Source organism: Alligator sinensis, unplaced genomic scaffold (genome assembly GCF_000455745.1).
Source record: "Alligator sinensis unplaced genomic scaffold, ASM45574v1 scaffold309_1, whole genome shotgun sequence".
NCBI classification, from domain to species: Eukaryota; Metazoa; Chordata; order Crocodylia; family Alligatoridae; genus Alligator; species Alligator sinensis.
The window spans coordinates 124581-140558 of record NW_005842080.1 but is presented as its reverse complement, the minus strand read 5'-3'; the positions used below and the strand labels follow the sequence as shown (position 1 = coordinate 140558).

Below are 15978 nucleotides of genomic sequence, written 5' to 3'. Positions count from 1 at the left end.
ACAGTTAAGACTTGTGTGTTTAGCTTATTACCCAGATTATATCATGCCAACTGGTTCACGTGAAGAGGTAAATCTAGCAGAAACTAAGAAAGGCATTAGAGAAGCACCAGTTTAGTATAAAGTACTCTTCAGCAGGTCTCAAGCCAGCCAGTTTATTTATAACGCATACATAGCAATTAAGGAATCGGTCCAAGAGCCAGCATACGGTGCTGTTAGCAAAACTAAAACGGCTCAACAACCAGTGTGATGTTGTTATGACTCGGCTCTTACGTAGCAGGAACTAAGGAAAAATGACGCCAGCGTGACGCACTCAGGCAAACATCCCCACGTCTGTGCATTCAAAGCCGAAGTCACTAGTCGGGGAAGTCAGTGGGCCCAGCAGTGGCCAGGCAAGAAAAAAACCCCACGGTGCGTCACCCCAATGGCGGAGCACAGGCCGGGAACGAGACTTGATAAGCAGGGAATGTGGGACCCGACGAAGCCCCACACGCCCCGCCGGGAGGGACCAGACCGCGGTGGAGGGGGAAATAGTGAGCGACAAGTTGCCGCCCCAGGGGCGACGGCGGACAGCCCCCAGGAGCTGCCTCAGTGCCACCCCTAGCAAAAGCCGCCCTGAGATGGGAAGGTCCCAGACGCGGCCTCCTCCGCCCTCGGCCGCCGCTCCCACCCTTCAGCCCCCAGTGACGGCCGCCTCGTTGCTCCCCCGCCGAAGGAACCACCCGGCCCGGGCCACACCTGGGGCTGCACGCTGGTAGACAGGGAAAACATCCTCCTCCCGCCCCGAAGCGCTGAACGTCCGCAGAGAAAATGGCCGCCTCCTGCTACCGGCGAAGCCAGGTCCTGCAGCTGCTCCGGAAGCAGGGGGAGCAGGAGCCGCTTCCGGGGCGCCGCAGGGGGAGCAGGAGCCGCTTCCGGGTCGCACATATCCCCACTTCCGCCCTCCAGCTACCGGGCTCTATAGCAACGACTGTGTGTGACGCAGCTACGCTCCTCTCGCGGGGAGCAAACCATTCTTTGGGCGGGGGGGAGGTTAGGAACAAACCATTCTCCCCACTGCGGCTGAGCGTGTTGCGTACGTCACTCGTGCGGGACGCTGTCACGTGGCCGGGTCTCGGGGAGGGGTGGGGGAGAATGCGTGGCGGCTAGACACGAGCTTCCGGGCTGGTGCAACTGCCGGCCCCCTTTCCTTCGCCCGCGGAAGCCACACGGCCCCGTATGCAGGCACGCAAAGCCTCGGCCGGTTCCTGTCCTGGGGGTGGGGAGGCGTACACGCGCGTGTGAGGAATACGGATAGCAAGGGGCCGGTGGGTCAGTCCCGAGGTAGCTGACCGCCGCGCGCATGCGCACCACTTTTCCCGTGCTCTTAGGAGCGCTCGCGAGGTTTGGCGGCGCTCGGCCTTTCGTGGCCGTTGGCGTCAGTGGGGGCGGGGTTTAGCTTTGAATTGGCGCGGGCTGCGGCCGCCAACAGTAGCAGTGGCCGGGCCTGGCCAGGCCATGGGCACGCCGGAGGTGCGGGGGGGCGCGAGGAGCATCTCGGTGCCGCGACCGCCTTCCATTGAGGACTTCACCATCGTGAAGCCCATCAGCCGCGGCGCCTTCGGGAAGGTGTACCTGGGCCGCAAGGGCGGCCGGCTCTACGCCGTCAAGGTGAGCGATGGCCTGGCCCGGCCTGGGGCGTCCGTGGGGAGGCCGCGGAAACGCCTTGGACACGCTGTTCAGTGCTACGGGTGACGTAACGATCATATTGGTGCCGTCATTTCGACCCCGGCACGGTGCAGCTCAACCTGTACAATCATTTTTGCGGCAGCTGGTTGATGCAAGCGCATGCAAGACCCAAGTCACTCTTGGAGAGTCCTAACCGACTTCTGGGTTTGCTTCAGCACTTTGACAGCTTGCATAAAAACAAAAAATGCTTCAACTTTAACCCGGTTCTTACTCGCTCACTGGCGAGTTATAGCGAGCAATATAAAGTAAATAAGAAGACTTGTTTGCACAGTTGTTTGCATAACTCTTTGGTGTATTAGGGTTCCCATATTTCCAGGTCCAGAAAAGAGGACACCTGTCATGTGGGGGGCCGGGTAGGATGGGGGGCAGGCAGTGACATGCTGGTGCCCTGCCCCTGCCCATTCTGTTGCACCTCACGGCCGAGCTCCAGCCCCCCCAGCCTGGCTGCTGCCTCTTACTCCTGACCCACTGACCCCAGCCCTGCCAGTGCCCCTTACTCCAAAACCACAGTACTCTTCCCCGCCAGGCCATGATGGTGCCCCTCACTCCACTGGTGGGAGCAGGGGCAAGGTGATCGGAGGCAGCAGGGAGCACCACGTGAGTCTGCACGTGCCAACACAGCTGCAGGCAGGTACCTCCGATTGGACTTCCCCTGCTCCCACCAGTGGAGCAAAGCAAAACCCCAGACATCTGGTCAAATTTAAAAAACCTACCCACGCAGAGATCAGAAGGCTCAAAAAGAAGACATATCCAGGAAAACCCTGACAGATGGTAATCCTACAGTATATGGTAGTTTTTTCAACAAATACAATAATTTTGAGCTTCCAGTATGATCATTTCATATTTAAGACCTGGCAATGCTATGCCCTTTCAGGAACAGTTACTTCAAGCCAATGAGTGTCCGTCCCCACCCCTGGTGTTGTACAGTACCCTGAGCTTCCTGGAGACCCTTCCAAGGGTGCCACGGGGGCCACACGCTGTTGGCTGGTGTCGTCCTGGCTGTGGGCAGTCCCTGGCTAGGAGGATGCTCTCCCGCAGTTCATGGACTGGTCTTGAGGTGACTTAAGAGTCCAAGCCTTGGGCCACAGCCCCATTCATGGGATTTGCAGGCATTTTGGCAGGGGAGGGGGCGACCAGCCCACCTGGATTCCTATCCTTTTCCTTCCTCCCTTCTCTCATCTGCTTTGTGGGCGAGGCGCTTGGCCTCCCAACCACCTGCCACATGATTGAGGTTGTGGTGGTGTTGGAGCTAGTCAGCAGCCAGCTTCTCCCAGCTCTTGGCATGGGCATCTATTTCCTTGAGGACGCCTTCAGTGTGTCCTCGTACCTTTTTCTCTGGCTGCTGTGAGATCTCCAACCGTTGCTGGAGCGTGCAGAAGTTGGGCATCATCTGCACAGGATGTTGGGGCTTGAGGATCCTCAAGTGCTGTTAACTCTGCTGAGGGTTTACCAGATTCACCAGGTAAATTCAGTGGTTTCATTTTGGAATCCATGGCCTAAAAACATTGGGCCCTGCGCTGCTTCTGAGCTCTTTGCAACAGAGGAATTGGGTTTTTTTGACTAGGGAAAAGTAAGAGGAAGTGAAAACAAAGTTGGCATTTTCAGAGGGATGTCTTGAGTTGAACCAGGAGCCCTTTTGGTTTAAAAGGTAGAGAATCACTGATTTAAGTGTCCCCTATGACAATAATGAACAGAGCTTTGCTTCTACTTAAAATAAAAGTAGAGTCAGTTTAAATCATGTTTACATCAGAATAGGTAGTAAAATGAGAACCTCCCATGTTTTTGTTTCTGTATTGCATCTTTATATAGTCAGTCATCTAACTGGGCCCTCAGCACAGGTAGGAGAGAGAAACTTTCTCAAAGGGAAGTGTAAATGTGAAGCCACAGTTCAGCTGGGTGTAGGGGTGGTTTTCCTCATTTATACTGATTGGATCTTACATTGACAAGTGCTCCTCTAATCAGCTGACAGGATATGGAGAGTATGATTTTCGCAGTGCTGAGAAATTAGCACGGAACCTTCCAAAATGAAGCTTTTGGAAGAGACCATCTTTGCTGATGGAATATATACAGAGACCAGCATTGTTATCACTGTGTTTAGGTTGTTCATAAATGTAGCAGTGTTCAGCTTTCAATTAAAAAACAAATTGAAAAGTATATAAATGATTATTCAGTGTATGAACACATGACACTTTAATTGGTTTAACTGTGGCTTAAATCTGAAGCAGATGAACATACAAGGCTGTTTAACTGGTTTAGAGCCACCTGGAATGGTTCAAAAATGTAGTTGGAAAATCAAGCATTACTCTGAACTGCTTGACTTTGATTTGGTTCAGTGTTACCTATGAACACCAAGCCTTCCCTGTTTTCTGTCTTGCTGGTCCTCCAGGCATTGCACACTGCATTCCTCCTGTCCAGCACCCCCACCCCCAATCGCTGCAGTTTGACTGCTCTGATACACAGTCAGAACTCTGTTACCCACTTTTGTTGGTACTATTTACTGTTGCCCTGCTCTTTCATTCATAAAAGCTAAATTTCTTATAAATATCTGTGTCCTTACTCCCGACTGGACATCATGCATGCCTAGCTCTTGGGAACCCAAAAACATGGGTGCAAGTTCATAGATTCATATTTATAGATTGTAAGGTTGGAAAGGACCTTGGAAGAATTTGGTCCAGCCCCCTGCACCAAGCAGGAAAGAACTGGGGGTCAGGTGACCCCCAGCACTAGTCTCCTCTTGAAGATTTCCAGGGTAGGTGATTGCACCACCTCTGGAGGGAGCTTATTCCACAGTCTGGACACTCTGACTATGAAGAAATTTTTTCTAATGTTGAGCCTGAATCAGTCTTCCAGGAGTTTGTGGCCATTACTCCTAGTTTTCCCCTTGAGTGCCCTGGTGAACAGTTGCTCACCGAGCCCATGATGTACTCCCCTAGTGTAGTGGTAAGCTGCTACCAGGTCCCCTCTCAGCCTTCTGTTCTTCAGGCTGAAGAGTCCCAGATCCCTCAGCCTTTACATGGCAAGCCATACAAGGAAGACTGATCATACAGGTGGCTCTTCTTTGAACTCTCTCAAGCTTGTCTATGTCTTTGTTAAAGTGTGGTGCCCAGAACTGGATGCAGTACTCCAGCTGCAGTCTCGCCTATGCTGAGTAGAGTGGAAGAATCACCTCCTTGGTTTTGCTACAGATGCATCAATTGATGCATGCCAGAGTATTATTTACCCTACTGGCTACAGCATTGCACTGCTGGCTCATATTCATACTGTTTACCCCCAGGTCCCTTTCATTCGTGGTGCTAGTCAGTTTGGTATGCCTGTAGGTGTGTTGGGAGTTGCTTGTCCTGAGGTGCAGCACTTTACATTTCTCGATGTTGAACTTCATCAGGTTCCGATCTGCCCAACTTGCTAGCCTGTATAGGTCCGCCTGTATCTCTAGCCTATCTTCAAGCGTGATCACGCTTCCCCATAACTTGGTGTCGTCTGCAAATTTGGCAAGTGAGCTCTTCACCCCCACGTCCAAATTATTAATAAAGATGTTGAAAAGTACTGGACCAAGCATCACTGGGACACTGCTGCCCACTTCTCACCAGAATGACACAGATTCATTCACTCTGACTCTCTGGGTCCTATCCTGTAGCCACTTTCTTACCCACCTGACTGTCTCAGAGTTAAGCCCACAATCCTCCAATTTCCTCGCGAGGACATTGTGGGATACTAGATCAAAGGCCTTTTGGAAGTTCTCTAACCCCACAACCTCCCTCCCAGTTCAAACAAGCACACTGCAGGTTTAGATCAACTGCAAGCTGTTGAAGTTTACTGAATTCCTGTTTAGGAAAGAAGAAAAGCAGAAAAGTTAAAACACCCTCAGTCCTCAAAGCATAGATGCAAGCACTCCCTCCCATACATTCACTGCAATGAATACTGGGGTTGGAGCCACAGCACTTCACATGCTTGTGAAACAATTCCCAATTGATAGTGTTTTGCAGTGGTTCCATTGCTATGTCCACAGCTGGTACATTGATGAATCATCCTTAAAACTAGAATGATTTCTTTACCTTGGGCCCTGATCTGAAATCTCTTCTGTACGTGCCTTAATGTTGTTGCATTGAAATCAGAGAGCTACATTTGGGACCAAGCATTTAACTTGACAGCTTACATGTTCATGATGTCCTTGAATTCAGTAATGTGTTTAAATTTTCTGTATTGTAGCTAGTGTAAATCATTCAATAAAAGCCTCTACCTTGAATTTGTTGTTAGGGAATATCAAACGTTTGATATTTTTCATTGCTGAAGCAGTTTGGTGCCTTAGTTTGCAATGACTTATCCTTCTTGATACAGAGTGTATGCAAAATGGATTTATTTCTAAGGTGTATTTGAAACATTTCCAAACTAGTCGGCCTTATGTCTACACTGTCTTGTTTCACACATGGATTGACCTGTCTTGCTGTATGTGTGCCTTCTGCTGTTCTAGTCAACTTAATGGGATGTAACATCTCTTTAACAGCTGGTGGGTAACTAGGGGTGTGTCTTTTCAGTTCCAACAGTCCTGTCCTTAATGCTTGTGCCTAACCTTTTCAAAGATCCTGGACTCGATTGCCTCGTTTGGAGTGTTTCGTGTCCAGTCCCATCTCATTGGCAAGCAGACATCTAGAGGGCACTGCCATTGGAAATAGAGGGGGGACACCTTTGGAAGTTAATGCAGTGCCATGCCAAAGTGAATGAACCCAGAGAAGGCATCTACAAAAACCAGAACAGGACCTGGTAGTGCTTCTCTTCTCTGTCTATGCTGTAAACTAAATTGCATTTTAGTAAGAAGTGACATCAGGGAACCCAGATGTCCTGGACAGCCATCAAGACTATATTGCAAGATCCCAACAAACTTGGAATAACACCCTTATACCAGGGAGTCTGACAGGAGAACTGCCAGCACAGGCAAGAATGACAGCTGTTGATGATGCATAAGGACCTAGCTGTCAACAGCTGTACTGAAGCCACTCGGGAAGCGTCCTATCAACCCTGCTGAAAACTACTGTTATCCTTAGGGTTGCAGTGCCAATAAATATTATGTGCTGTATTGCAGTAGATCTGCAGTCATGTATTTAAACTACCACTTTTGGGTGTTGGTTGTTTGACAGTGTTGGGTGGACCTAGGGCCCTCTTAAGAGTATAAGAACTGCCATACTGGGTTAGACCAAAGGGCCATCTAGTAGATGCTCCAGATGTGTACAGGAAAAGGAGAGGGTGGTCAGAGGTGCAGAGTAATCTGTCCCATGCCACACCCTCCTAAGTACCAGCAGTCACAGATTTAGAGATGTCCTAAGTCTGAATATACATCCCTGACTGTTATGGTGAGTAGCCCTTACTAGACCTGTCCTCCATGAATTTGGACTTTTCTATGCTCTTTGGCCTCCACATTGTCCTGTGGCAACAAATATGTTACAGCCACACAACTTCCTTTTGCTTGTTTTAATTTGCCTGATTATTTCAGTGGGTGTCTCTTAGTTCTTGCCTCCCTTTCTGCTTGGCATTAACTGCCCCTCCCCCAGTTTGCCCTGTATGATGGAGACTAAAACATTTGATACTGTTATATTTCTGCAGTATCAAGTCTCACCAATACCATAATCAGCTACTAGTTTTCACGTTCATATCCTTTTCCCCTCCTCCATTACAAAGCTGCTTGCTTCTTGCACTCCCATCACTCAAAATGGAGTATGCAGGCACTTGAAAGTAAATTATTCCATTTCTTATACAGGACCAACAGTCCTCTGCTTTCCCCAAGATACAGGGGGTTGTGGAGAATTAAACTGGGAAATGGCTATCCATCTTGAAGGAACCAAGGGGAGCAGCTGAAAATGACATGTCAAAATTGTGGGGAAAGAAATGTTTTACCATTATGAAGACTACATGGAATGAGACAACAAGTAATTGCAGTTTTTTTTTTTAATCTTCTTCACTCCTCTAGCTGGGCAAAGATGGAATGTCAAGGAGCTGCACTATGAAATACTCAATTCATAGCAGAGGACCATGAAGTTAGACATTAGGAGGGTTGGTATTAGATGCGAAAGGTTAAACAATTAATCATTTAATGGATAAGCCCAGTGATAACTGGTTAGCTTACGGGTTATTGTTTAGCACAGGCCAGGGTGCAGTCTGTCAGGGAGGATGGGAAAGGAAGCCATGCAGTGCCCCATCAGGAACTGGAAGGCAGCGGGGAAGGGCCAGGGAGGACTAGTACCCATAGCCAGAGGTTAAAGAGGAATTGACTCATCAATTAAGCAATGAGCTGCTGCTTCACAGGTGGTCCCACCCAACCCCTTCCTCCCTCTCTTCAGTTTGGCTGTGTTGTCAGGTTGCCTTGCCACTCACTTCCTCCTTGTCCTCTTGGCAGGGGTCAAAGCAGCTCCCAGCAGCACTGGTGTCTGAGCTGCTATGTTATCTTGAGCTAGGGACAGAAGTTACACATAAAGACGTTTAAGTGATCAGAAACTGGTTTAGACCTGTAACAGAAGTTAAGTGCATAACATAAACCAGTTTCAAAATGGCTGAAACTGGTTGAAGATAAACCTGGTTGAATGTAGTATCACACTTAACTGATTTGGGTCAAACTAGTTTATGGAACTTCTGTCCCAGACCCCTTCCTAGTTTATGTTAAATCAGAGTCCCCCAGCATGCTCTGCAGCCCCGGACTGGGTTGGGCTCTTTGCTCCAGAGAGCAGGGCTGGCCCCACCCCTCTGCTCTCTACCTGCCAGCCTTGGCTCCAGCTAGAGAGCAGGGGGAGCAGGGAGGGGGGTTTATTTCCACACTCCCTCCCCCTCCTCACCAGGGGACCACAGCTGGTGTCTGCCTGACCAGTGGTGTACAGACATTCCCCATGTAGCAGTCTGTCAGGCATCCCCCCCCTTGCTACTTGGGGGGCGGTTGGTGTGTGGCCAGTCCCATCCACAGCCTGAAGCAAAGGGGGAGAGGGAGTGGAATTTAATCTCCTCCCCGGTCTCCCCCCCCAACTGGAAGCCAGGGCCTGCCTGGCCAGGCAGAACAGCCAAAGAATAGGCAGCTGGGTCCTGTCAATGGCCCTGATGCAGTTTGGGAATTCCATACCTTCAAAACCATCAATAGTCTCCTGCATGCAAGCTCTTTAACACAGCACAAGAGAACCCTCCTCCTACTATCACAAAACCGGCACCAGAATGAGTACTTACTCACTAATCTGTGGTGATTGTGGTGCCTTTGTTCTAAAGTTTTGCTGCCCTTGTTGCTCATCCCAGTCTTGCAGTATAATCCTTTCCTACTAGGGAGTGCTCCACTGGATAAGGGAGCCACAGGTCTTTCTATAGAAGTAATTGCTTGACTTTATTCTCTTTGTTAATGGGGGAAAGCAAAGTAACACAAGAGTCCACCATTAACTATTATTTTGAGTGCTTGGAAGCTAATGCAAACTAATTTAGAGCTGTGTGGATCCAAGGATTAACAAGGAAAGTGCCATCACACAGCAGTGTGGATAGATTTCATTTTGTTACAACTAAACTTACTGCATTTAGAGCAAACCAGAACAATTGCTTTAGCACCACTAGCAGATTAAGCCTAAAAGTATGTTAGTCCCAATATGGTAACACCTTGTCAGTATTCTTTGGTGGACAATAACAATAGGTGGCACAACCAACGGACACATTTGATTCAAAATGGTATTGTTACGAAAGGTCACAAGTAAGAGATGGGTTTGGTTTTTTTTCTACTGTGAGCTGCTTAAATTTACTAAGGCTTCTCCCTCCTCTGCTCCCCTGAGGGGACCAGTACTTGTTAGGTAACTTGATTGTGAATTTGACGTAACTGTTTTTCTTGTATAAGCAGAAATTAGTCACTCTTAAGTAAGTATTTAACTATTTTGTAGTTTAATGGCATTCAGAGTGCTACCTTGTATCGGAAGTTAAATTTAAAAGAACAGTTTTTTTTGTAATAAGCAATCTTGCAAATAAAAATAGTGCCATAAAAGCAATCTTTAGAATTCACTGAAGCCACTTCAACACAGGATTCATTGGTTATGCAAGCTGAAAAATGTTTGTCTTCTGAAGACTCTTCGTTCTAACTAAACTTTGTCATATGTTTTTGAGAAGTATAGTCTTATTGATCTTGCCTCCTTTTGAAAAAATAATTATGCACAAAAATTCTATTAACACCTTTTATTAAAACATTAAATTAGGAAATAGGTCAAGGCATTCCAGGCAGTATCTGTTGTGCTTCTCAGAGTTTTTTAAAAGTATTCCTGATCATGATTCCTTAATAAACTTGCTCTTGTAATAGTTGTTTGTGTTAAGCCTGCTGCTTCCATATGGTGGGCAAATATTGGTGAACAGCACTTAAGGTTCTTTTGGCATGTGCAATAACATGTATATGTATATGCAATTTGTTTCTTGGATTATTAATAAACTAATTTGAGAAACGAATGTATAAACCACTTTTTAATATTGCAGAATTACTTTTTGCCTCTCAGATAGGTGGCCATATACAAAACTATACTCCCCCTCCCAACATGAGGGTAATCTATACAATGTAGTTTTAGCTGTTCTAATGGGGCATGGAGCATGGGCCTCAGTGAGTTGGTGAAGAGTTAATGTAGGAAACTAACTATTCTCATTTGTGCTGTTGCAATGCATGTGTTCTTGAAGATGAATATTATCCTGAATGAATGTCTACTTTGTTTTTTCAGGTAGTCAAAAAAGCAGATATGATCAATAAAAACATGGTTCACCAGGTCCAGGCAGAGAGAGATGCTTTGGCTCTCAGCAAAAGCCCCTTTGTTGTGCACTTATATTACTCACTTCAGTCAGCTAATAACATCTACTTGGTGAGTAAATAAAGGGCTATGGAGCTTTACTGTAGTCTTGAAAATATAGTGCGGAATTAAAGAATCACTGTTTGAAAATATCTTCTGGCAATAAGGGATTAACTTTTTCATCCAAAATGAGTTCTTAACCAAAATAGTTGGGTGGGATTACTATCTTCTTTTCCCTTTTTAACTCCTCCCTTGTATTTATATTCCAGTCCCCCTACCCCTTACCATCAATGCTATATTTCTAGATAATTAACCTGGTTAAGAATGCCTAGCATTGTTTTTTGGTGCAAAATGAAAATAAAGAAAAAATGTATGTGATCAGTCTGGGGAATTTGCAACTGTGTGCGCCTTGAAAAACATGTATAGATCACCGATGAGAAAATGTATATGGTTTTTGTGCTATTGTTTCAGGTGCATGGAGTGAGATGGGCTATATGGGAAGTAAATCTCCCCCCACCGCATAGCCCTGGGTTCATCCTCAGACTAACTTCTAGATCACTGTGTTGCTCTGATGTTGCCAAGGCAATATGAAGCCCAAATTGTCAGACTGTGAATAGAAACATTACAATGTCTAGAGAAATTGTCAATTCAGAATGTGTAGATTTCTAAAAATTCCCACCCAGTTCTGAATATTTGATCATGCAATTAGCATAGTTTGTCAGGAGAAAGTAGATTGGGCATACAAATTTAAAAAATCCTGCACACACATGAGCTCTGTATCCAAGGAAATCTTAATTGACCTTGTTGTCATCTGGAGTCTTAACTGTTTGTAAATAGAAAGGAAAGTCATTAAATATTGCTGATGTAACCAATCTTGGAAATAGTTTAAGTTACCACAGGAAAGCTACCTACTAATCTTACTCCTTGCAAAATGATTTTTTAAAAAGAAAATTTGATTCATAGTTGTGTGCAGCTTTAGATTAATAATTTGGGATACTGAAAAATATTTTGGATTAAAAAATGAAACCTTTCAATGTGGCAGGTGATGGAATATCTTATTGGTGGAGATGTCAAATCTCTTCTACACATATATGGATATTTTGATGAAGAAATGGCAGTAAAGTATATTTCTGAAGCGGCCCTGGCTCTTGATTATCTTCACAGGCATGGGATAATCCATAGGTAAAGCCCACTATGTAGATTTATGGGGGGGGTGGGGGTTGGTTTTATTTCCATGGGAAGTTTTAAAACTGGGTATGGTATAAGAATGCAGAAAATTTATGTCGTTAAGGACTGACTTAATATCTTTATTTTTAGAGCTCTGCAAACTTTAGCCTTGCAAGCTGGTAGGGCAGGAGCAGAAAGGGAGACAAAAGAGTCTGTAATCATTAGGGAATAAAATCCAGAATTCTTTTTTGAGTACATGGATCCCTCTGTAGAGTGACTGAGCCCCATGAGGGTGATCCCAAAGTCATTTAGCCAGAGCCTGGTCATTTGCTTTACATGCTCTATATCCTTCCCTCCCACAAAGGGTCCCAACCACCACTCATTTTTGTGAGATAAAGCTACAGGGTTCATTTCCTTCCTCATTTTATTTCAGATAGTTCAGGCTACCTTTACACTGGAGCTTGTTCTTGGTAGAATGCCAGTTCTCAGTCTGTATTTTACTTTGGGGTGGGGAGGGGGGCAAAGCAAGGAGGATAGAGAACACACTCAGATTTTGAGACATGGAAGTCTTGTGCCATGCATGGTGGCGTAATGGAGTCTGATATGTTCTTTATGGCACTTATTTCTGGCATTTGACATTTCTATAATCTGGATTAAGCAAGGATGGTCTCCTTTTATTGATTACAGAGCACTATAAATAGCTTTATCTTTGGTTCTGAGTTCTTTTTTCTGCTTATTGCAATCTCCTCTTTCTCTGTGATGCTAATTTGACCAATGTTATTCCATTATCTCCATCTTCAGGGACCTGAAGCCAGATAATATGCTGATTTCCAATGAGGGCCATGTAAAATTGACAGACTTCGGGCTCTCCAGGGTTACTCTGAACAGAGGTGAGATGCATAAAAATAGGCTGTTGCCCAAGTAGTATATTTTAGTACAGAGGTGCTCAACCCTCGGCCCACAGGCCAGATCAGGCCCACAGAGTCCACTCCATGGGGCTCCCCAGTTAGTAACTGACTGCCACTCCCCTGTTGTCAAATTTCAGGACCTGAGGAGAGCCCTACAGACTGGTGAGCATAGCCCTGCACTCTGGATTGAGTGCACAGGGCCAGATGGAACAGTGCAGGGCTGAGTGTGCCCAATTGGTACTGTGGGGTGGTGCAGAGCTGAGTGGGGCCAATTGGGGCACAGCAGGGCAGGGCCAAGCAGAGTGGTGCAGAGAGGCACAGGGCTAAACAAGTCCAGGTGGAGGCAGCACAAGCCTGATCCTAACATGCAGGGCCTGATCTGGCTCACAGGCTGGCCCTTGCCATGGGGCCAAAAGATTGAGCACTACTCGTCTAGTATGCTTCTGAAAATCATTTTACATTCCAGTGACACACAGGATCCATAAATAAAATCAGGGTCTTGATGAGCAGGGCACTGTACAAGGCAATATACCCAACTGTAACCTGCACTGCACCACATGCTAGTCAAACAGCAAAAGGTTTTGTTAAAAGCAACAGTATTTCCTTACTCAGTTTTGTGAATGGGGAATGTTTTCTCTCTAAAGCATTGTGTGCACAGATGGTGTTATATATATTCCAGGAATTATTCTATGCTTAACTTAAATTGTTAATGTTAATTTGAAGGGTTCATGTCTTGATGCATCTAACCTAATTCTGAAGTGGGGTCTCTTGTGCTGCCGCTTCCTCTTATGTATTTATTGTCTTAGATGAAGCTATTCTTTCAGGTGATATAGCTTTCTTTTACAACTTTAAATACTGTATATTGCTAGTCAGCCATATATGCCAGGCAGACCATGATAAGTACACAGTAAACCGCACAGCATACCACATAGGAAACATTGCATAATAAAGATGCTACAGGTTGCCCATGTTAATAGATAATTTAATACGTTTTTGACAGTCTTGTCTTCCACACAGTATTGTACCATTGTCAGTAGAATTAGTGTAAATATAGAAGAAAAAAAATGTCTAGAAGATGCATATATTTAAGATTATAGAAAAACTTTGCATGCTGTATGTGTAAAATAGGATGTAATTTTAACTGATTCCCTTTAAATATGCACTCAGTAATGGTGTTAGGTTGTATGTACAAACTTTATTTTCTATCTTTCCAGTGCTTAACTATAACCTGAATGTTCTCGTCATAGAAAACTTTTTCAGATTTGCTGGGGTTTTTTTATTAAAGGCAGGAATTTCTATCTTCCTCCAGTCTTTCCTTCCAGAGACCCATACTTTACAAGCTTAATGGGAAACTACTTACTAATGGTGGTAGTCTAGCATTATTAAAACTACTTGTAGAGTACTTAAGTACAAGGCATTGAAGTACTGCACACTGGTTAGAGTAGTGTGTCCAAAAAACCCCCCCTCAATGCTGCCCCACCCCAGAATTCCTAGGATCTTTAATTGCTATTCTTGTGTCATGATTTTGTATGCATATGCACCCCTTCCCCCCAGTTGTGTTGTTATAAACATTTGCTTGTCGTTTTGACAACTGTGTGGTATAGTATTAAGAAGCTGAAAACAAAAGTCTTCAGGTTTATTTTTTTTATAACAATAAATGCAAAATATAATCAGCACAGTGCAATTTAAATTGGGTTTTTAAATATCTTATTAGTAATGCAAGTCATGGTGTGGCATAGGTAAGAATATAGAGTATGAAAACAATTAAATGGAGTATCTATCAATTTGGTATGTAGTGGCCTCTACTGGTACATATCCTCAGCACATCAACCAGGCTAAATATTTTTTTTATTGCTCTTGCATATTACATTGGTAAATGATCAAAATATTTAATTTATTCGACGGCAAAACAAAAACCTGACCTTCTGGAGTAATTTGTTATTCTTTCAATAGAGATAAACATGATGGATATCCTAACTACACCATCCATGGCAAAGCCGAAGCAAGACTATTCACGTACTCCAGGACAGGTGTTGTCTCTCATCAGTTCTCTGGGTTTTGTAAGTAATTTAGAATTTTGGGGTGCTTACACACATGCAGGGAGGCTGTAATTCCAGCGTGTCGGAACAGACTCAGTTAATCAAGTCTGCTGGAGCGTGGAAATTACTGTGCTCAAGCAGCCTCCAGCACCATGTATAACAGCGCTGAAAAATGGTGGCGGGGCGCTTTGAACTAAAGCTCATTTGAGTAATGTTTGACAAGCTTTAGTTTAAAATGCCCTGCTGCCATTTTTCAGCATGGGGACACTGATGCACAGGATGCTCTGGGTGCTTTCAATTAGCATGGCTCTCAGAGCTGTGCTAATTAAAGTCTGTCCCCTGTCCTCCCTCTGGAGCACGTCTATAAAAGTCCTTGGTTTTCTCTAAGTGTTTTAGATTTAAGGCAGTGAGAGAAACTGAATAACACTGGAGTAATAAGGGGTTTTTTGCATGTCACCTAAGCACAGCCAGGATTTCTTTTAACTGGATTTCTAGTGTCTGAGTGTACTAGAAGTAACCTTGGACTTTCTCCAAACAAAAGAATGTGTTTCTTAAAAGTGTGGAGTGAAACTTCAGTTGACCTGCAGTTATATAATTCAGCTGAGTATAAATAACTATATTTACAGTCATAGATGCTTTCTTTGTACAGATGTTTTTAACTTTTTAAAATAAAGTCTCTGTGCTTTTGATAGTACACCCCGATTGGAGGCAAGGTGCAAGGACCTACCTCAAGTTCCATGTCTGACACTTCACAACTTTCTCAAGGATTAGTTTCTTCCACTTCTGTGGGTCAAAAGGAATATACCCCTGTTTCGAGTAAACAGCTCAAGTCATGTAAGTACAGCATACAATGTTCTAAGCAACACTATTAGCATAAAAGGGGTTGGGGGGGGGTTGTTTTTTTTTTTTAATTTGACCAACTGAAATCATGGTCCAGTCATGGAGCAGCACCTCATTTAAAAGACCTGAGCACCCAGCAACATATGTCATTAACAGTAGTCTTTTGTTTTGTTCTGATTCCAATGCAAATATTTTTCCTGATGTATTCTTCCTCAATTCCAAAGAAACCATAATTCAAAAAAATTGTGCACCATGTTTTCAGTGCTAATAAAGTTAAGATAACTTTGAGTGCCTTAACATATAAATTGCTTTATTTTGGTTCTTTGATTTTTTTTTTTTTTCCCTAACCTATTAGTCCTAATATTTCTAATATAAATTGCAAGTATTACTGTAGTTTTGATGTACTTTATAAGTCATTTTGTAAGTCAGACCTCTTTATAACAGACAGAACTTACCGTATTGGAAAAGTAATGAGAACAGTTCTCTACCATAATATCCTGTTGAGCTGTTTAAAATTTGCACTGTTGGGGG

General features: G+C 44.7%; 2 protein-coding genes across 7 annotated transcripts in view; one reads left to right on the top strand and one right to left on the bottom strand.

The window, feature by feature from the left end:
* Positions 1–882, bottom strand: part of YME1L1 (YME1 like 1 ATPase) — a 31614-nt gene extending 30732 nt beyond the window's left edge. For all 3 annotated transcript variants that reach the window (XM_006023775.2, XM_006023776.2, XM_006023777.3), the window contains exon 1: positions 736–882. In XM_006023775.2, coding sequence (XP_006023837.1) covers positions 736–768 — 33 coding nt within the window. In that variant the 5' untranslated portion in view covers positions 769–882. The remainder of the gene's footprint in view (positions 1–735) is intronic.
* Positions 883–1008: 126 nt separating this feature from the next.
* The window catches only part of MASTL (microtubule associated serine/threonine kinase like), a 29384-nt gene continuing 14414 nt past the window's right edge, over positions 1009–15978 (top strand). Inside the window, exons 1-6 of one of the 4 annotated variants that reach the window (XR_003094106.1) lie at positions 1009–1647; positions 10428–10565; positions 11536–11675; positions 12462–12550; positions 14522–14628; positions 15300–15441. Coding sequence is in view for 3 of the 4 variants with exons in the window: in XM_025204389.1 (XP_025060174.1) it covers positions 1495–1647; positions 10428–10565; positions 11536–11675; positions 12462–12550; positions 14522–14628; positions 15300–15441 (769 nt within the window). In the remaining variant the exon portion in view is untranslated. Of the gene's footprint in view, positions 1648–5906; positions 7644–10427; positions 10566–11535; positions 11676–12461; positions 12551–14521; positions 14629–15299; positions 15442–15978 lie in introns of those variants that run through there. The other 3 variants (XM_025204389.1, XM_006023774.3, XM_025204390.1) reach the window with 3 other exon arrangements.